Source organism: Portunus trituberculatus, chromosome 17 (assembly GCF_017591435.1).
Source record: "Portunus trituberculatus isolate SZX2019 chromosome 17, ASM1759143v1, whole genome shotgun sequence".
NCBI lineage: Eukaryota > Metazoa > Arthropoda > Malacostraca > Decapoda > Portunidae > Portunus > Portunus trituberculatus.
Window position 1 is genome coordinate 23,167,875 of NC_059271.1, and position 22,815 is coordinate 23,190,689.

At 40.3% G+C, this 22,815-nt stretch overlaps 1 protein-coding gene across 3 annotated transcripts in view; it reads left to right on the forward strand.

The window, feature by feature from the left end:
- LOC123505216 overlaps window positions 1-12,857 on the forward strand; it is a 133,619-nt gene extending 120,762 nt beyond the window's left edge. For all 3 annotated transcript variants that reach the window (XM_045256394.1, XM_045256392.1, XM_045256393.1), the window contains 2 exons: window positions 8,463-8,670; window positions 9,174-12,857. In XM_045256394.1, coding sequence (XP_045112329.1) covers window positions 8,463-8,670; window positions 9,174-9,989 — 1,024 coding nt within the window. In that variant the 3' untranslated portion in view covers window positions 9,990-12,857. The remainder of the gene's footprint in view (window positions 1-8,462; window positions 8,671-9,173) is intronic.
- The last annotated feature ends 9,958 nt before the right edge of the window (window positions 12,858-22,815 follow it).

Sequence of the window (22,815 nt, forward strand, 5' to 3'; positions counted from 1 at the left end):
CACAAATATAGTAGATCAGGTAAGGACTTGTTTTGGCATTCATACCCGGCGTGCTCTTTGGGTTATGTTCCGTCTGCTGACTCACCCTATTTTCAGGACCATATTCTAAACACTTATAGGCAGCACCTCCACTACTTGTAAAAAAGTCTACTTGAAGGTACACAAATCCTTAAGGCTGTTCTAGTGACTGATTAACAAAATTTGTACGCTTTTAACATGAGAAACTATCTTGAGAATGCGGTTTATTATCTCTCTGGCTTTTGAAAATACTCCTCGATGACACGTCTATTAGACGACTTTTCGTAATCATGCGGGTGAGCAGAGGCTGATCAGATAACCATTTGATGCGAGGAATGTTAACAGTCGGAGATTTTTCCTAAGTGATTGTCAGATATAGTGTTCACCAGACAAAAATAAGTAGTATAAGGAGATGATTTTCCTGCGAGTATGATGTTTTGTATGAAAGTGGTGGTGCTCGTAAGGATGCCGTTAGAATAACTATGTAGATGTGACGTAACCAATGAAAGGCTGGATATGTTATTGAGTAATTCAGATGATGCTGAGTGTGGCGCCTCATTGACTGGTATGTAGAGGTACGTGGCAAGAATAACTCTTCCTGTGATAATCACTGTAAGATGTATTATGAAGGTCTGTTTAACCCTGCAGGCATACGTAGCTTAGAGGATGATCACAACACAAACGTTTACATTCCAATGCATGATATGATACTGATATAAGCAAGGTACAGGCTGAGGTGAAGAGAATATAGCAGATGAGGCGGGTGGTCCGGGCTGGTTGTATTCAGCTGCGTTGCTGTGTTTTGCGAGTTGCACATATTCTGAATATATTAATTTTACACTCCGTCACCTCTGATAGATTTAAAAGCCTCTAGTTGAAGTTACATAGTTTTTTTTAAGCATTTATATGGTTTTAGAGGCAAATTAACAAGATTTCCAAAGCATTAAGAGGAGAAATACTTTGGAAAACCCGGCTAATCATCGCTGTGGTCTTTGAAAATCTGGATGAATGTCTCGGCCACAGTCGTATCCAGGCACGCAACAAACTTGTGATCATTATCACCTTGGCACTGAAAAAATAGACTCTTTATCACTAGATAAAGGTGCACGCTCGGAAACTTTTGATAACGTTCGAATAGCGGTGGTGGTAAGTCTCGGAGTTATATTTTTGTCCTCGTCTAATATTTGATTCGTATTTTCTTATTTGTTTTAAGGTTCTTACATCACATGTATAAGTCTTCATTTTATTAATGTATTTATATATTTTCCTTTGACTGGTGTTTCACTGTTCTTATCTTCTTAATTTTGCGATTTAGTGATTCCTTTTGAAATCTGATTTTTTTTTTTTTCTAGAGGATGTTTGTGTTTTTCATGTTGGTCGCGCTTTCTTTCTTTCTTTTCTGAGATTTTGAGGTATACTTATTTCTGACGATATAAAATTAGTACTTTTCGATTAATATTGCTATTTTGTAACGAGTTATAATTTTCTTTAGAGGTGTTTGCGAAAACATAAGATATGATCTATTTACATGATTTACTAAATAAATAGATAAATAAATAAATGAATAAATAAATTAATTAATTAATTAATTAATAAATAAATGAATAAATAAATAAATAAATAAATAAATAAATAAATAAATAAATAAATAAATAAATATATATATATATATATATATATATATATATATATATATATATATATATATATATATATATATATATATATATATATATATATATATATATATATATATATATATATATATATATATATATATATATATATATATATATATATATATATATATATATAAATGTATAGATCATATCTTATCTACCTATCTATCTGTCTGTCTATCAGTCTACTTATCTATTAATTTGTGTGTGTGTGTGTGTGTGTGTGTGTGTGTGTGTGTGTGTGTGTGTGTGTGTGTGTGTGTGTGTGTGTGTGTGTGTGTGTTGTCATGTTAAAAATCGATGTAACTTCTGTAATGCAGATATTACATAATAAACTCTAAATTCCAATACAGTGTGTAGTCTATATCAGCACAAGTGATCCGTAAGACTCATCAGGAAACCTTAGATTCAATTAGGGAGCTTTCAATGAGGATAATATGCAGAAATGAATAAGTATATATCATACAGGGACTGCCACGTGTAGGCCTGATGTCTTCTTGTAGTTCTTAGAAGCCTTAACTAATTCACACGCGATAGTAATGGCGATGTAAGACCTTGGAGACGTTCATATGAAAGGCACAAGAAACACATCCAGGTCAAAGAGAAGGTTTAGTACATATACTTTCATTGAACAGGAACCTCAGACCTCACCAAATTATTTAATGTGATTTATAACAGAACCGTACACATTTTCAAGTATCAATGCCTTTTCATTGATACGTTTAACGAATTTTACTATAAGTCATAAGGATTTTCAAAAACTTTTCACAATTTTGCCTCCAATTTATCAAGAATTCTAAGTCATTACTGGAAAAAAAAAGAAAAATTCACTTTTGAAATTTCAGTTTACTATACTCTACTCTCCTATCTTTTCTTTTTTTCATAAAGTTTCTAAAGTTGCAAATGTCGCAAGGTTTGTGCCAATGATGAAAAAAAAAAACATGATAGAAAACCAAATACATGTTGTAACTACCTAGGAAAAAAGAAAGGATATCAAATCTTACAAAAGAGTGATATGAAACATAAACAAGATCATGAAAACAAGTTTGGACACGTCGTTTACATAATGATACTGTCAATCGTGATGGAACTCATTAATGCTTTAATTATACCAGATACAGATTTTATTATTGTCTTGGACATAGCAGATGTCAAGAGTGTGTCGGTGTCATAGCGGCGTATTCGACTGCCAATGTCAACAAACCATATTCTCATGCATTTCTGCTCTACATCTTTACTATTTTCAAAAGGTTCTAATTGAAGTTACATTGGTTTATGAGAATCTTATACGTCTAATTACAGATTAAAAAGATTTCTATATTATTCATAAGAGAAACCGTCTTAAGAACCTGGTCTTAGAAAATACTTGTGATGAGAGAAAATTACTTCTGAATACGGGCCTAAGGGATATGGAACAGGAATACTAGAACTGTCGCCAATAGTGTGAGGCGTATGAGTAGATTCTTTAACATGTAACACAGAGTTTGATAACTTTGCTCAAATTTACAATCACTCTCGAAGAAAACAGTTTAGCTTAGAATGAACAGTCACAACAGCCATATAATTGATTAACTGAATTCAACAACAAAAATCAGAGCACAAATGCACAACGTTTTAGCACGAGGTGAGTCTGGTTATCTTCTTCAAGCTTGCAACTACTTGAAGAAAAAATTGTTTGCCTTTAGAAATTAAATAATGACAAAAAAATAACAAAATGGCAAGGAAAGAAAATACATAAACGCAATATAAAGAATCTAATGAAAACTAAATCAAAATGCATAGAGTAAAATTATATACAATAGTTCATACTCAGTTACATTGAACAGAGGGATGACACGGAGAATCAAACGAAAATTATACAGACATCACACAGAGTCTAATGAAAACTAATTTTGAATGTAAAAGTAAAAAAGCTATATCATGCTTTAGAAGTGAATGCATCCAGCTGAACTGAGTGCACAGTCTACCAGATCAAAGAATTTCAACATGAACAAGAAAGGATTCCGTGACTTTTCTGCCCCAAATCCCTCAGGAAAATAATGAGTAGTGCGCCTGACTTTTACAGCTTTGTACTATCATTCATTCAACCAACGCCCTGATACGTACAACATCATTTGACTTGTTAATTGATTGATTGATTGATTAACAGACATTGACGGCATTGAAATAAGGTCATTTGGAACCACTCGTAAAACATGGCAGTCATAATAAAATGTAATCTCTAACGAAGCTAAGGTCAAATGAAACCATAACTGCAAAAACGTGCCTCAAATAACAGTGTAAGATAAACAACCCGAAAGGGAAGAATGAGTTAAATAAGTGACACACACACACACACACACACACACACACACACACACACACACACACACACACACACAATGATGAAGTTGTTACAGCACATAATGTGCATAACTTTAAAGAAAAACTGAATACATGGAGACATGGAGACGGGACGCTATGAGCCCTGCTCGAACCCTTTACAATACAACTGGGTGAATACAACTAGGTAAATACACACACACACACACACACACACACACACACACACACACACACAGAGAGAGAGAGAGAGAGAGAGAGAGAGAGAGAGAGAGAGAGAGAGAGAGTCGGATGAGATCGGATGCTACATTTGAGACAAAGCCCTATTTTAAATTAAACACAACTATCCTAGTGTCACCAGCAGGCATCACTTGAGGCAACTTTCAGAGAAGTAATGAATAGAAGCTTAAGGTTTACGAGACATGTAAAAAGAAAAGAAAGAAGTGCACCAGAATTCTTTCACTGCTCTCCATGGTGTTCTCCATGGTTTTATGTTGGATAGGAGTAACTAAACGTAGCTTCTACACAACTTTTTAAGAAAGAATATAAAAGAAACGAATCTACAATTTTTTTAGTAAGAAACCAAATTAACATTATTGAATAGGATACAAAAGTACATGTACCTATACTCGTGTTAAATTATACTCCTTGGAAAACATCATGTAAGAAACTTTACACATTCAGACTTTCAACTGTGACTGTAGCTTGCGGATTATGAGTAGAAGGGTTGAAGGTTTACCATATGTTGTGAAATATAGTATATACTAGAATCGTACATCAGAGGAAGGCTTCATAATATCGTAAATTTTCTAAAACCGAGAGATATCTATTTTGGGTGTTACTATGATGATTGACAGGCACATGAATGAGAATGTTATGTTAATTCAGTATATCTAGCATCGATGGTATTTGCTTTAGCAATTGAATGCCAATGTAGGGTCACCTATGATAGGCTAGTAGACGGAGACGCTCATAAAATGAGAGTAATGGAACTACGCTGAGAAAGTAAGTAGTAGTAGTAGTAGTAGTAGTAGTAGTAGTAGTAGTAGTAGTAGTAGTAGTAGTAGTAGTAGTAGTAGCAGCAGCAGCAGCAGTGGTAGCAGCAGTGGTGGTAGTAGTGGTGGTGGTGGGTGGTGGTGGTAGCAGCAGTGGCAGTGGCAGGCAGCAGTGGCAGCAGCAGCAGCAGCAGCAGCAGCAGCAGCAGCAGCAGCAGCAGCAGTGGTGGTGGTGGCAGTGGTGGTGGTGGTGGTGGTGGTGGCAGCAGCAGCAGCAGCAGCAGCAGCAGCAGCAGCAGCAGCAGTGGTGGTGGTGGCGGTGGTGGCAGCTATAATGGTGGTGGCAGCAGCAGCAGTATCAGCGGCGTCAGGATAGTGTTGCTGGTGTTAGTTGCTGCTGCTGCTGCTGCTGGTGCTGCTGCTGCTGCAGCTGCATGGTGGTGGTGGTGGTGGTGGTGGTGGTGGTGGTGGTCAGCAGCACTGCACTGCTGCAGCTGCTGGTGGTGGTGGTGGTGGTGGTGGTGGTGGTGGTGGTGCAGCAGCAGGTGCAGTGGTGGTGGTGGTGGTGGCAGCAGCAGCAGCGGCAGCAGCAGCAGCAGCAGCGTGGTTGGTGGTGGTGGTGGTGGTGGTAGCAGCAGCAGCAGCAGTAGCAGCAGTAGTAGTAGTAGTAGTAGTAGTAGTAACAGAAGTAGCAGCAACAGTAACAGCAGTAGCAGTAACAATGAGAGTAGCAGCAACAGTGGAAGTAGCAGCAACAGTAGCAGCTGCAAGAACAACAACAACGACACCAACAACCGTATCTACAACAATAATAACAACAATAACAATAACAACAATAACAGCAGCAGCAGTATACGATAGCAGTACCGTTATCACCATAAGCAGCAGCAGCAGCAGCAGCAGCAGCAACAGCAGTAGTAGTAGTAGTAGTAGTAGTAGTAGTAGTAGTAGTAGTAGTAGTAGTAGTAGTAGTAGTAGAAGTAGAAGTAGAAGTAAAAATAGAAGTAGCATCACCAGCACGAGCATCATCACCACCAGCAACAATAGTAGTAGTAGTAGTAGTAGTAGCAGGAGCAGTATTGATGCTGTATAGTAATAGCAGCAACAGCAGAAACAGCAGCAGCTGACAGTCAGTTCAGCAATACAGGTGGAGAAACAGGTGAGATGAAAGCAGGGCTGGCAAGAGATATTCCACAAATTGCCTGCTGTCTCCAAAGAAGAGGACCAAACTAAACATCAATATAAATAATGGTAGACCCATCCCCTTGTTCCTCATCCCTTTCTCCCAATTCCATCGCTCTATCATTTATTCCTCCCATTTTTTCCCTCTCGCTTGCCTCACCAGCAGACCCGAAGATGTGCATGGAACAGAAAACAGTTACTATATATACACCAATGAAAACTAAAGAATTACTTCAATGAAGCTGTGTCCTGCATTACAATATGTGGTGGGCCTGTATTTTAAGCACAGTACGTAGTGAGTTTAGGTAGGTTCTGGGAATGACAATAGTGTGTGTGTGTGTGTGTGTGTGTGTGTGTGTGTGTGTGTGTGTGTGTGTGTGTGTGTGTGTGTGTGTGTGTGTGTGTGTGTGTGTGAGAGAGAGAGAGAGAGAGAGAGAGAGAGAGAGAGAGAGAGAGAGAGAGAGAGAGAGAGAGAGAGAGAGAGAGAGAGAGAGAGAGAGAGAGAGAGAGAGAGAGAGAGAGATTCTCTTCATTGTCTCAAATAATCATGAAACTTACTTTAATATTATCAATACAAGATTACGTGTCTCCTTCGGCAGCTGATCTCCTTTCGAGACTTCAGTGTTTGAGTTTCCTTTTCAGATATACGTAACTTTAATGCAGATTTAATAGTTTACGAATATCTATCTTACTATTGAATCTGACACGAGAATAGATCCAACGAGAATATTAAGTCTTTTATTATTCTCGTTAATCAGATCAAAGAATATAGAGGACGGGCAGCGGGAGATTTTGTGAGGGGAGGAGAAAAGTAAGGAAAATACTTCTATATTTGGCTTTATATTAAAATTTACACACTTTCAAAAACCATGAGAGGAAAATCCCACGTCTCATTTTTCCCTTAGCTTCCCCATGCGCATGATTTAGGTGTTTGGAAGAACCAGGCTGGGAAGCACTAATGACATACTATACAGAGGACCACTACCATATTGCCTAATCCTGGCTGAGACCAAAATTATGTAACTTACTTAAGAGTGGCACAGTGGGCGCGGCGCCAAGGTCAGCTGCTTTGCGGGAGTTGTCGCTGGGTTTAGAACTTTGACGGTGTGCCATTTCCGCACTCGACAACAAACAAACAAACAAGTAAACACACACACACACACACACACACACACCCGGTAGCTCAGTGGTTAGAGCGCTGGCTTCACAAGCCAGAGGACCGGGGTTCGATTCCCCGGCCGGGTGGAGATATTTGGGTGTGTCTCCTTTCATGTGTAGCCCCTGTTCACCTAGCAGTGAGTAGGTACGGGATGTAAATCGAGGAGTTGTGACCTTGTTGTCCCGGTGTGTGGTGTGTGCCTGGTCTCAGGCCTATCCGAAGATCGGAAATAATGAGCTCTGAGCTTGTTCCGTAGGATAACGTCTGGCTGTCTCGTCAGAGACTGCAGCAGATCAAACAGTGAAACACACACACACACACACTTGAATATGTTGCATCAGAAAATAAAAATTCCCAGCGCTACTTCTATCCTCTTCACTGCTCACAATTCTAACGCCAATCCAAGTATCACAAATGCTTGTAGTATTTGTATGTCTATGATAATACTGAACTGTCAAGTTGCCGTGAAAGCGTATCACTCTTAATTTTGATGTGTGTGTGTGTGTGTGTGTGTGTGTGTGTGTGTGTGTGTGTGTGTGTGTGTGTGTGTGTGTGTGTGTGTGTTTCCCACTTTGCTAACTACAGAGGGCATTGTCTGGATGAGGCAATCCTAAGTTTGAAGTACACGTAATTTTACTCACAGTGCCAGTATGATAGTCATTGCTACTGTAGCCTGTCACACAAGCAAAGTTCTGTGTCATGGTGTCATAGATGCAGACTGGAGGTTATGCAAGGCATGTCTGGTTGTTGAATTCCACTCATGTTGGTCTGAATGTCGCTTCAATAATGCTTTAAAAGTTGATCTTCACTTAGGTTATAAGGAGAAATTTAGCCAACTTTATTTCACGTTTACTGGCATGAAAATTCCTTTCCGAAGCACGGTCATAGGGTTGCCGCCTTGATTGTTAGCTTGCTGCTGCAGCCACCTCGCTATGAGGTTCACCAGTTCGTGACATTAATACAGAACTTTAAACAAAATAATACAGTTTGATATATTTCGAGAAAACTGGATTAGACTATTTTTCTTCGAACAAATGTTTAATGACTGCTTACTTTTTTCCGATGTCCTCAACACTGAACACTTTATGAGACCGTTCCTCGCTGCAGATCTCAAATAGCTGCTCCCATGGTACGAGTCATGAGGACCCAACCCCAGCCCCAGGCCACTGCTGACAGTCCGGATAGTGATCTGCAGTCCGTGGAAAGTGTTCCAACAACCCCACCCACAGACAGCCTTCATGAAAGGATGGATAGGTACACTGAAGCAGAAAGAAGTCCTCTTGTCCACGCTGTCCCTCAGGAAATGTCGCCCACGGTAGGTTTGACTCATTAATGTTAAGGCCCCCTGGAACACAAGGGCTGACTGTATGGTTGACGATGCCATAGATTCCAAAAAGGACGATTCATTAATGACTCAGTGCTCGAGATTGAACCCCAGGACAATATTATGAGAAACTTGTTTGCAGCACTCCATTGATTTCAAGACTTTAATTGAAGTTACGTACAAATTTTTTAAGCTCTGGTGACAGATTAACAACGAGAAACGGTCTTAAAAGCTGGCTAATCATCTCTAACTTTTGAAAATAGATGTGGTGAGAGTAGAACGCTTCTAGATACGGATCTTGCTGGTGGTATGTGGTCCCTGTCTAACTATACATCCTCATACAATCCGTCTTTTTTTTTTTTTTTTTTTTTTTTTTTTTTGCAGAAGAATCAGCAAAACATTTTAATATCATCATAATAAACAAAACAAAGGAGGGATAGGATACTGAACTTTACTCCGTCGAGTCTCGTACTATTATTATGTTTCTTTCACAGGTTGAATGGACCAGCCAAATGAGCGAGTGTACCATGGAGGAAGCGCCGCAGCCGCAAGGCCACTGCTTCCAACCTGTCACCACCACCCCCGGCCAACCAGCATCCTTCGACCCCCAACTGGAATACCACAGCATCTCAGACATTCACTCAACTGTCCCACTCACCAAAAATGATCATAACTTTAACTCATCCCAAAAACTTGAGTGTCCAGAACACATGAGGTTCTCAGTGATGTGTGGCGGTTTTGGACGCGTCGCACAGGTCCAGAATGTTTCTACCACACTCTCCTCCCTTCCTACGTATGGGCACCACCACTTTGTGCCTTGGAATGGACCAGTGTCTGAGGTGGGTGACAGGTGCAGGATGGAAGCCAACAATAACGTTCACCATAAAGTTCCGTTCAGGCCACAACCCATTCCTGCCGATCGCTTTCCTCGTCCACAGATGGACTGGCCGTTCATAGGCTTCCCTTACCCTTCAGCCAACGTGATTCAGTCAGCCCCGCAACCTTCAATTTCTGTCTGTGACAACTTCATGCCACATCATCCCCAAACAGCCATGGATGAACACTGGTATGGGACCAGAGGTCCCGTGCATCCGACGGAAGGAAATGGAGTCTCTCCTTATTCTGGTGGTATTCCCTACTTTGCCTCTGCCCTGCTACATCCCGGTGCCAAACCTTCCTTGTCATTTATGCCTACAAATAGAACTCTGCCCGAGTACGGCTCGTCTCTGAGCGAGTACAAGGAACGAGACCCGCATAATGTCAACCATTTTAGACCCTTGCCAAGAAACTGCAACAACATCACAGTATGAACAAAGCAACTGCTTGGACATGCATACATGAAACTTGTCATGATTGTGAATCAAGTGTCTTAAAAGAAAAAAAAGTGGTATAGTGGCAGCCAGAGAGCCACAGGTAATTATCGGAGTTATTGCTTATGGTCTCATAAGAAACATTGATTGGCAAGCTACCATGACGGTCCTGACAGCGTGACCATCTCATAGAGAATTTATTCCATCTGCATATCAATTTCTCTGTTTCTATGAAGTGCCCAAGCTAAGTCTTACAGTTCTGACAAACAGAGAAGATCACAGTTCAATTTAGGGAAAGAATCATTCTGCGCTTTCGTTAACTTTAGAGAGAATAGCTAAGCTGTGCTACCATTAAAAAAATGAAAGACATTGTTACTGGTAGAGCAAACTGAAGCAGTATATTACCAGAAAAATTCAAGTCGATCAACTCTAACTCAGGCCTTGGCGATTATACTTGTGGCCTGACTTCTAGCGTCAAATTTACATACAAGAGTACATCTCGAGGCAATGTTGTCCTGCTCTCAGCTAGATTTCTCTGTTTTCATGATAACCCAAAGCTGGGCATCACAGGTGATGTTTCTTTGAATACTGAGTGCATATTCCTGCATCCTAGTAAGTGAATTGTTGTAGATAATCTTAGTTTAGTTTGTGATGACATGAGTAAGAAAAAGTCAGGAAGCTTAGATATCTAAACGATCGAATTTTCTTCAAAGTTTTCAATTGGTATTAAAAACATGAGAGGTTTCTTTCCACTACGGAACAATGGCGAAATACAATTGATTTCTGAGACCCATAATTGAAAGATACAGTGAGAAAAATGAAACACAGCCTGAGAAACAGCAGAGTGGCGCGTGAAAGTTGAGACTAAGTACAAGTGAAACACACCACCGCCAGGAAATATACTCAGGCTCCCAGTAGGTACTGGACAGACAAGGCGGTGTGCTGCATTAACACAAACTTCGATTCTGGTAAAGAAAACGAGAAGAAAAAAATGTCAGGGCATCTCAGAAAATCTATGAGGAGACAAATTTTATATTGTACAGGGGCTGTGAAGTGCAGGGCTGTGAGAGGAGACTGCTACTCAGACAGACACACTGACTGCAGCAGTCCCTTCTTTTATGTAAGAGATATGTCCAGTATGAGGCTGTGATTGTTTTGTTTTATTTTTTATCCATTTCCCTTTTTCCATGAATGTTTCCCTGTGTCATATTTCCTTCACTATTTGTTGCTCACACACTAAGTAATAGGAAAAAGTAGCTACTCGTACGTCGAATAAACAAAGGGTTGAATATTATCGCTTGTACCTATAGATTTACATCTCTCTCTCTCTCTCTCTCTCTCTCTCTCTCTCTCTCTCTCTCTCTCTCTCTCTCTCTCTCTCTCTCTCTCTCTCTCTCTCTCTCTCTGTATCGTTTATATTTCAGTGTACTGTATCCTTCAGGACGACACACTGAGTTTCACATTTTGCAACGTATGAAAATATTGTTTTGTTTGATTACTAAAGATCTGAAAATAAAACTTCAAACAGTTTCTCCTCATGACTAGTTATCCTATGAAAATTTTTACTTCAGTAACGTTCAAAGTTCTAAACTGATGCGTGTGTGTGTGTGTGTATCACAGGCTTGGAACATGACCTCAAATCTACTTGTAAAAACACACACACACACACACACACACACACACACACACACGTCATTATAGTATTAAACATTGTCTAAATATAGCTCGCTCTTCTTAACCTTCTATTTTCTTAAACAAATGGATGTTAGAGAATGTGTTCCATCACAAGTGTGCTGGTTGATGTATACAGTTCCATCAAGCAAAGGTGAAGGAAAGGTATGCTGGGAGAAGTAAGATTACTTTTGGTTAACAAAGCAACATGAAATGCAAACTTGAAATGCATAGTGTTAATAATTTTCTGTTATGGGGCGCCTGACATCAACAGACCACGTAATAATTATGGAGAAGGCTATTCCTGAACTTTTTTTTCTTTTTTTAGATGCATAGTTGATTAACAATTCTGGGCACTTATACCTGACCTTCAACTTCATACAATATCATATACTACGAGAGGAATAAAGAATTAGTTTGGATCGATGGTTGTAGGCACGCTTGAAAAATCTCTAATGACTCACGGGTGTGTTTTTACTGATCAAAGCCATCGTCGTAGGGTCGAGGGAAAGCAGTATTTCCTCTGACAATATATTTGAGTAGGTTTGACCGTAATAATTGTTCGGACAAAGTTCATCTATGTTATCCACTGGTATAAAACCTTTTCGGAACATTACACTAGTTATAAACACATGCAATCAAGTAGGCATTATGATATTTAGTTTATACACAAAAAATAGAATGTTTACCTTAATCATCTCCCTGCGCACGTCTAAATCTCGCGGCCTCTCTCTCGTGATACTCTGAAAGCTATAGGGTCAGCAAACACTCAAACAAAATCACATCGAGGTGAGGCTTTATATGGCTTTAAATATTGATATTTTAGTACGATACATATGTTTTCATGCACAGAAAATATCAAACGTTTCTTATGATGATAGAGTAATAATTACAATATAATATTATAAGTAAACCCTTACGTGCCGTAACAATGGTGGTCAAGTGAAGGGGAAGAAGAAAAGTGGCTACATTAAAATTTGGATAATTGTAATTAAACCCGAAGATAGTTAGGAACTCTAGACTTATATTTTTTTAATTATCTAAACACCCATTACAAAACATCACAAAATAAGCAAAGGGACAAGGGATTGCATTCAATCTGTGTAATTGTAGTTAGTCAGAAATTCTAATCTTTAGAAATTCGTTTTCAGTTAACACACTATAATGCACCAAAAAAACAAGACCAAAAATAAGCAAATAAAAGGAATAGCAAATGAGCCCAAACAAATAAATTTACACTCTTTGAGACAGATAGGCGAAACAGAGGCCCTGGTAAGGAGCAGTGGTGGTGAAGTATACCTCTTTTTCTTGGTATATATGGAGAAGGTCGTCAGTCTCACATTAAGTAATGAAGAATGCATCGTATTTTGATGCTAAGAACACGAAATGAGCACTTCTGACGGTCGGTAATTTTTAAAATTTCCTAGACCGGGAAAAATACCAAAATTCAGGTGTTCTTTTCTAAATATAGGGATTTTCGTGTTGTATACATATACAACCGTTGATGGATTCCTAAATAAACCTAACCTAAGCTAACATCCAGCCCAACCCATCCCTATACTGTACCTACCTTACTTAAATGTCCGACACTTCTTCCTCAATTGGAATGGGACACTGATGAACATTCCCATGAGGATATAAACGACCAGCGTATTGAACAAAGAACAAGCAATATTGCCTTTTTTTTTTTTTTTTTTGCATAGTTTTGTCACCACGTGTTTTTTTCTACAACGCCAACGTCCACTACTAGGAACGCAGGACCTCCGGCGCGTAGAACACTCGATACTACCCGGAACACTGTGCGTTCTCAACAAATCCCGAGCAGCAACATCTTTATCGTAAAAATCCGATATGCACTTGGAATAATTTGTAATACATATGTCACATTCAACCATTCAATCATGATGATCACGAGGAAGCTACCGATCTTATAGAATAAAATAACAAAATATAAGTTTTTAAAAGTAAATACATCTAATAACGTATCGTTAAATAAGGAAATCATTGCATGTTGAATAGTTCCTGAAGTCTATACAGATCTTCCCAGTATACGTATCGAAAATGGCGACCCTCAGATATTGCTTGGGGAATAAATAGGGAATAGTATTGTATTTCTCACAAAAGTACGTGATAGACTTGCTTAATCTATATACATAGCATCATTTAAGGATGTTCTTTAATCCTACAATTTCCCTGATTTCATGGCCCTCTCTTCTATCGAATTTTATTTAAGTTTGCTTGTCTCAGGAAAGAGGACTGGAGTAAAACTTATTTAGTGGCATTAATATTAAAGGAGTAATTTGCTACGGAAAAAGTATAAAAGAAAAGAGTCTTACAAAAATGTGTATTTCCCAGAGGTGAATTCTTTTCGTGTCCTTCCAGGGAAGAGACAGCACAACCCGAAAGGCTGAGCTAGCAAGGGTAGGCTAGGTTAGGTTAGGAAAATTTTCTTAGACCATTCAGGGGATGGTTGGTCATGCTGACAATACTAGAAGGCTGTGGCTGTCTGGAAGAGTGGACAAGTCTCACTGGACAACAAATTATTGGTGATATGGAGTGAATTGCTGTACAGCCAAATGAAAAAAAAAAAAAAAGTTTTGAACTTTAACACCAAATAGATAACAAAAGTTTCCTGAATCGTTTGTTTAACTAATGTTTAATTGTCAAAGTTTAATTTTTTTTGTAGTTTGAGATATGATATGCAGTTAACACACTATTACTATTTTTGCACGGAATCCCCACATAGTAAATAAGATCAACCAGTACTGCATGTAAAGTGAACCCGTTATTGATTATCAACTTATTTTCGACCAGTAAAGCTTCGGTATGGTTAAATAAAATATTTTTGAGAAAGATGCCTTTCATTTGAAAAATTTGTTCCAAAATATATCTAATTAAGGCGGCGTCACACTAGCACTTTTTCCGTCGTCTCAGGCGATTTCCGTCGTCTTTTTACTCTTCTGTCAAATCTTTCCGTCGTCTTGAGTCAGACGGAACGCATCGTTTTCGTCTAGCGCTAATTTTTAATCAAAATAAGAACTATGGTTTCTAATCAACACTTTTATTAAAAATTTTTTTTTTTTTTTTTTTGTTAAACGGAAGAATGCTATTATCATGACAAGAAATTTAAATGAGTTGATGAATATATATTTGTATACATATTTTTTTTTTCTTCTAGCCTAGCAATGAAAAGTTCCTCAGTTGTTTGTGTACATTTCCAGGGGAGTGCGAATGTGCGACGCTTTTGAATATTTCCAAGGCAACTTCCAAGTAGCTGGCCAAGATGAGCAGTGGACAAAACACACTGACGGATTTCTCATAGAGAGTATTAGAGGTCACCGTTGCCTTTGGGATCACAGAACAGCTGATTACATTATAATAAGCAAAAAAAAAAACCGCGGCTTGCTGGGGTGAATGAGGAGCCATGTTTGTTTACAATCGACAAGCGCGGCAAAGGCGGAAGCAAGCTTGTGTGTGACGGTCACCGTCTGCAAAAGTTGACAGTCGTCAGAAAATTGACAGAAAAAGAAAACAGAAAAGTGCTAGTGTGACGCCGCCTTAATAAGATTAAAAAAAAAAAATAAATAAACAAATTTACAGTATGGACTGTATACGGTAATCATGAAGGATTTTTGGCCGTATCCACATAGCATAACCTCTAAGAATTAATAACAAAACCCAATGTAATAACCTCCTAGCCAGCACCCCCAGACACCCATAATGGTTACTAACCAAACCAAACATCATGACATTCTAGTCACAGTCCGAAGCTGCCCGCACCCCATGGATTCTATATTAAGAGGGTATACGGGTTCAATGGAAAGGCTGGAGGAATCGATTACGGAATGCCAATAGCAACAGATGGTGCATGGGTCACAGGCAGCAACGGGGAAAGGGATGGGGAGGTCCAAGGAATATACAAGAAGAAAGTTGTGGTGTGAGTTAAAGTTTGGAGGACAGCAGCGGTGCTGCCATCTGTTGGTAGTGAGCAGTTTCATAGAAAACTTTTACAGGAGTAACTTATGAAGATTTCTCATGCTCTCCCCACTCCCTATTTATTCCCTTCATTCCCTCGTGGTTATGAACTTATGAGGTAAATAAAATATGTTTTCTTGCTTTTGCCACAAAGGCAGCAACTGCTGTGGCTTGCTTTGTTGTTGGTGTTAAGGCCGTGAAGATCTATGAATCCTACGAATCCAAGGGTTCATAGGATTCATAGATCTTCACGGCCTTAACACCAACAACAAAGCAAGCCACAGCAGTTGCTGCCTTTGTGGCAAAAGCAAGATGTGTGTGTGGGCATCACAGGCCATACGTACCCCTCCAAAGAATGGGAATTTAGACCATGTTGTGGGCCGAATTTTGACTTGGACGTTGCAGATTCAGAAAACGGAAGGCGAGACAAAGAAAATGGTATAAAAACCTCAAAATCGGCCAGGGTGGCGCTTACATCATTACTATTCTGAATGCCTCACATCATGTCAGTAGGAGACATGTAGCAGTGGTGACATCTGGTGGATAAGTTGTGAAAACTCGCCATTGTTTCACAACATTTGTGAAGCTGAGGATGGCACCACAGAGGAAACATAACATAACATAACATAACATAAATAATAGGATAACAAAGGGCCACCAGGGCCCATCTAGGTTATCCTGTATCTGTCGCACAGCGACCTCGTCATCAGTACTTAAAGATACACTTACAAGTACACAATACATTATATACTAATTCTAAATATTTGGCCCATTAACAGGGCTAAGTCCTGCAGCGAAATCCTCTACAATTTGTGGTCCCCATACATGGGGATCATGTCTTGTTTAACTATAGTAAATTTCTTATAAAAACTATCATGCAGTGCTATACATAATTATAAATCTAATAAATTTAAGTGCTTATCTAATCTGTTTTTAAACATTGTCAAACTAGTGCTATTTACAACCGTCTCTGGCAATGCATTCCAGAAGTCTACCACCCTATGACTAAAGAAATATTTTCTTATATCTAACCTGCAGCCTTGCTTTCTAATCTTCCTGCCATGATTTCTAGTCCTATTTCCCTCCTCTAAGGTAAAGAAAGATCTCACATCTATGTAGTTTGTATCTGAGAACATTTTAAATAACTCTATCATATCCCTCTTATACATCTCCTCTCAAATGAAAACATGTTTAATTCCTTTAATCTATCTCTATACTCCAGGCGCTTTAATGCTGGTATCATCCTAGTTGCTCTTCTCTGAACTGCTTCTAACATGTTGATATCCTGCCTATAGTGGGGTGACCAGGCCTGTATGCAATACTCTAAATGGGGCCTAACATAGGAATTATATAAGCTACGCACCACTTCCTTACTTTTATAACTAACATTTCTATTTATAAAACCCAGGATCCTATTTGCCCTATTTCTTGCTTCTAAACATTGCTTTGAAAATTTCATAGTCCTGTCTATCACTACTCCTAAATCCTTTCCTTCCTCTACTGCCTCTAGCCAACATCCCTCCATCTCATAGTTAAAGTTTGTGTTGTCTTTACCTAAATGCATAACCTGACACTTTTAGAATTAAACTCCATCTGCCACCTGTCTGCCCATGCTATCAGCCTGTCCAGGTCTCGTTGTATTCTGTAATTGTCCTTTTCACCCTGTACTGCACATGCTATCTTAGTATCATCTGCAAACTTTGATACTTTGCTACTAATTCCTATATCTAAATCGTTAATGTACACCAAGAAAAGAAGAGGTCCTAGCACTGATCCTTGGGGTACCCCACTAACCACTTCCTTCCACTCAGACATTGCCCCATTTAATACTACTCTCTGTTTCCTATCAGAAAGCCATTCACTAATCCAATCAACTAACCTACCCCTATCCCATGTAGTCTCAATTTGTACACTAGCCTCCTATGCGGTACCTTATCAAACGCCTTGCTAAAATCTAGATATATAACATCTATGCTATTTCCATCATCTAACTCCTTGGTAATATATTCTAAGATATCGAGCAAATTTGTAAGACAGGACCTCCCTGATCTAAAGCCATGTTGGGTATCTCTAATTAATCTATTCTCATTTAAATGCTCCCAAATACTACCCTTAATGATTTTCTCTAGTATCTTACATACTATACTAGTTATCCTTCTTGCTGGAAGTTTGCTCACATTCAACCTGTCCCTAAAAAAGGTGACCACTCCAATCCTTCTAACTACCGCCCTATAGCTTTGATTTCCTGCCTTTCTAAAGCCTTTGAGTCTATCCTTAATAGGAAGATAATGAGGCATCTATCAGCTCACAACCTTCTCTCTGATTGCCAGTATGGTTTCCGTAAAGGCAGATCTACTGGTGATCTTCTTACTTTCCTAACTGAATCTTGGTCATCCTCTTTTAGGGACTTCGGTGAAACCTTTGCTGTCGGCCTTGACATATCGAAAGCCTTCGATAGAGTCTGGCACAAATCTTTAATTTCTAAACTACCCTCCTACGGATTCTATCCTTCTCTCTGTACCTTCATCTCCAGTTTCCTTTCCGATCGTTCTATTGCTGCTGTAGTAGACGGTCACTGTTCTTCCCTAAAACTATCAACAGTGGTGTTCCACAGGGTTCTGTCCTATCACCCACTCTCTTTCTATTATTCATCAATGATCTCCTAAATCTGACTCAATGCCCTATCCACTCCTATGCTGATGATACCACCTTGCATTATTCAACAGCGTTCAACAGACGCCCAACCCAACAACAATTAAATGACTCAAGGCGAGATGCTATAGGACGCCTAACTTCTGATCTTTCACTTGTTTCTGATTGGGGCAGAGAAAACCTGGTTTTGTTCAATGCCTCAAAACTCAATTTCTACAACTATCTACTCGACATAACCTTCCAGACAACTATCCTCTCTTCTTCAATAACACTCAACTTCCCTCTCCTCTACATTAAACACACTCGGTCTATCCTTCACTAAAAATCTAAACTGGAAATTTCACATCTCTACTCTTGCTAAATCAGCTTCCAAGAAGTTAGGTGTCCTGTGGCGTCTTCGTCCATTTTTCTCTCCCTCCCAGCTGCTTGCTCTGTACAGGGGCCTTATCCGCCCGTGTATGGAGTATGGCTCTCATGTCTGGGGGGGATCCACACACAGCTTTACTAAACAAGGTGGAATCTAAAGCTTTTCGTCTTATCAACTCTTCTCCTCTAACTGACTGTCTTGATTCTTTAAGTCACCGCCGCAATGTTGCATCTTTATCTGTCTTCTACCGCTGTTTTCATGCTGTCTGCTCTTCTGAACTTGCTAACTGCTTGCCTTCCCCCCTCCTGCGGCCTCGCTGCACAAGACTCTCTACTTCTTCTCATCCCTATTCTGTCCATCTTCCTAATGCAAGAGTTAACCAGTATCTTCACTCCTTCATTCCCTACACTGGTAAACTCTGGAACTCTCTACCTGTGTCTGTATTTCCACCTGCCTATGACTTAAACTCTTTCAAAAGAGGAGTGTCAAGACACCTCTTACGTTAACTGGACCCTCCTTTTAGATTTTTTGTTTTTCTCTTTCTCCTACTTTCCTCTTAACAGGGCCTGGCAACCAGCGGATTTTTTTTTTCCAACACTTTGTTTTCCTTGGCCAGTGCCCTTGTAATGTAAAAAAAAAAAGTGCTTCAGAAATACTGTCTACACCCTCCCTAAGTACTCTGGCATGTAGCTCATCAGGACCACTAGCTTTCCTATCGTCTAGTTCAAGAATAAATTTCCTAATAATTCCCGGTTTTATATCAATATTTTCTAAAGCTCTTAAACTACTCGTCGCACTGTTTGTAACAGGATTTCCTATTCTTTCCTAGTAAATACTGAAGAAAATTGTTCATTCAATAATTCTACTATGTCTTCATTTTGATCCACTACTACACCATCTTTTCTGAGTGGTCCAATCCTATCCTTATTTCTTTTATCACTGACCTTGTAATAACTATATAATTTTTGGGATCTTTACTCCCAGCTCTAGCTAGTTTTATCTCTGCCTGCCTTTTACTTTTTTTATAACCTTACTCAAATCATCCCTGACCTGTCTGTACCTAATCAAATCTACATCTTCCCACTTTTCTGCAACTCTCTGTATGCCCTCTTCTTCTCTCTGATCTGGCTACCTATCTCATGAGTCCACCATAATGGCTTCCTGTTTCTCTGCCTTATATCTTTGTAAGGGATACACTGCATCACTATAGCCTTTACTACAATCTTAAAAATATCCCACATCTCCTGTGCAGTTTTATTTCCAAAACTATCTTCCCAGTTTACTTCTCCTAATAACTGACGTAACCTACCATAATTGCCTTTCTGATAGTTTGGGACTCTAGTCTTATTCACTATATTATCCCTACTGGAACCCACACATACCCAAGGGGTATATAAGAAGCAAGACCACTATTCTACACCCAGATTCGAGCCAACTTAAGCTTTAGCCACTCCTCTTCCTTCCTCTGGTGAGAAACCCCCTAGTCCCCATACTTCTCTCTCTCACTCTCTGGCATGATGCCTTCTACTCCCCAGAGCCTGCATCTCTGTTTCCCCTGGCGAGACACAAGATAGTCCCCAGGCTTCTTTCTATCTTTACTTTGGTGTGGCGTTAAATAGCTCCCAGGTTCTTTCTTGCTTACTTTCAGTTGACTGAGTTCATCTGCCCACAATTGCCTATCACGCCTCATCTGTGGGCGCTGTGCCAGGTACCCGCCCCCATCTCACCTCTCAAGCTGTCGCCAGCAGCAGAGAGGAACTTCAGCCATGCACCACACCTCATCACCTCATCACCTGACAGCCTACATTGCTCTCCTCCCATCAACTCCAGGATGAGAGCCACTGCTACTCCATCAAGCTGACATGGAGCCCAGTGCCGACCGGAGCAGGCAAGCCACCCACATTCGGCCAATCACTCCCCACCATCACTGAAGCAGGCAAGCCATCCACACCCAACTATTGTTGCCTGGCCATGACAGACCCAGAGCATGGCACCACCAATACCTGGCAAGCTCCCACACCCAGCTAATTGCTGCCCACCAAACTGTATATAATAAACAAAAGAAAGAAAGGATCCCACTGTTTCCTTGTCCCTCAGTGGAAGAACCATCCAGCCTCTTAACACTAATGGCAGCGGTGGTCCTCTGACAGGCCAGGTAACATCATCATGGAGAAGCAGCAGCCATTCAACCTAGACAATGACACCATAGACAACTGGCATGAGCGTTTTGAGCTGCATTGTGAGCTTTAAGAAATCGCTGAAGACCACAATGCCAAGTGGAGATTTCAGTCTTCGTGCCTTGGCAAGGAAGGTGCAACAATTGCAGCTTGAGCATTCAGTGGTGCATGCGCAGCCATCATCAAGAGGGAAGTTATGAAAGTGTTTTTGAAAGCTCTCCCCCTTGAGATACGAAGGGAAGTAATGAGAACATGGACAATGACGGTGGAGGAAGCCTGGGAAAAAGTAGAACATCACCATCAAAAATTAAGTTGACACTGCATCCTCTGATCATGGCAGTGGCTGTGAAGACTGAGCCTATTCACCTGGAGCAGTTGGAAGCCACAACTGCCACACTCCAGCAACAGCTATGGGATAATCGCAAGGGACAGCAATGCAAACCAAGGGGCTCTTACCCCAACAAGGACAACTTGCAGTGCTGGAATTGCAGTAATGTTGGTCACATGCAGCAGAAGTGTGACAAGACAAGAACTGACAACACTGTAAACCAGCGTTTAAACTGCAATAGGGGCCGTCCATAGGGCACTGGAAAACTCCTATCAAACCATCCACCAGCAACATCACAGGGGCCCATTACAGTAGAGAAACAGGAGGCAATTATGCTACTGGACACAGGCAGCAGCCGTAGCTGTTTCTCCCTCACCTCCTACAGCCAGAACAAACACAAACTGGGGAGCCTTCAGCATACATCATCAATGCAAGGAGCCGATGAAGTGAGACTAGTGGTCAGGAGAGAAACACAGTAGTTATCACTCGAGTGGGAAAACAACATTGTCGTGACATCACTCATCATCCTGAAAGGGTTATCAGGAATCGACAGAATACTTGGGATTTACATCCACAGGCCTCTCAGAGTCAAGATCTTGACACATGAGCACAATGCAATACTCAATGGGGGCTATGACCAGATCCCTAAAGTTCTCTACCCCTCTGACAGCATTAACATGCCTCCCAACTGCTGACACCAGATATTTCTGCCTCATGACAACTCCAACACCATTAGTGCGTTCCCTTCCATATCCAAAATTCTCCTAGGCATTAGAGCAGTGCCAACAGTGGCAAATGGTGAGTAGCAGTTGTTGTTGTGGCCAACTATTTCTCAGAATGTATGTGCCTCCAAAAAGGATGTGAAATCAGCACTATCGACCCAGGAGATCTTACAGACCCACCAGAAAGCACTCTGGGCATGGTCACTGTACCAGAGGTTCCAGCAATCTAACACCATCACAAATGTGCAACTTGAGGAATCTGCTAAAGGATTATGGAGATATATTTGCCCAGGGGGACAACAACAATGGATTAACCAAACTCACAGAGCACCACATATACACGAAGGGACTACCCATCAAACAACAGTTCTGGAGACATCCATCAGCACGGAGAGAAGAGGAACGTAAACAAGTAGAATCCATGGCACAGTGTGGCATTATTCAGCCATCAACAAGTCCTTGGTCGTCCCAAGTAGTGTTGGCCAAGAAGAAAGATGTTTCTCTGAGATTCTGTGTGGATTATTGTCTCCTCAATGCTGTCACTATAGATGCCTAGCCCCTTCTATGTATCAACGACATAATGAAAGCTCTCCATGGTGTCCAGTGGTTCTCAATAGTAGATTTGCAGAGTGGGTACTGGCAAATTTCCATTCATGAAAAGGAAAACAAGAAAATGATCTTCTACATAGGTGATGGCTGACTCAGGGAATTTTGAAGTTCTATCTTTGGTGTATGTAATAGCCCTGCATCGTTCTCCTGCCTGATGGATGGCAGCCTAACATGGAAAACCTGCCTCACTTACCTGGATGACTTCATCATTTATGCCCCAACCTGGATGATGCATTTACAACATCTTTGGAAGGTGCTCAAATGCATACAAAGGGCTCAAACCCAAGCTGTCCAAGTGTTGCCTTGTCTGTGAAGAAGTACTCTT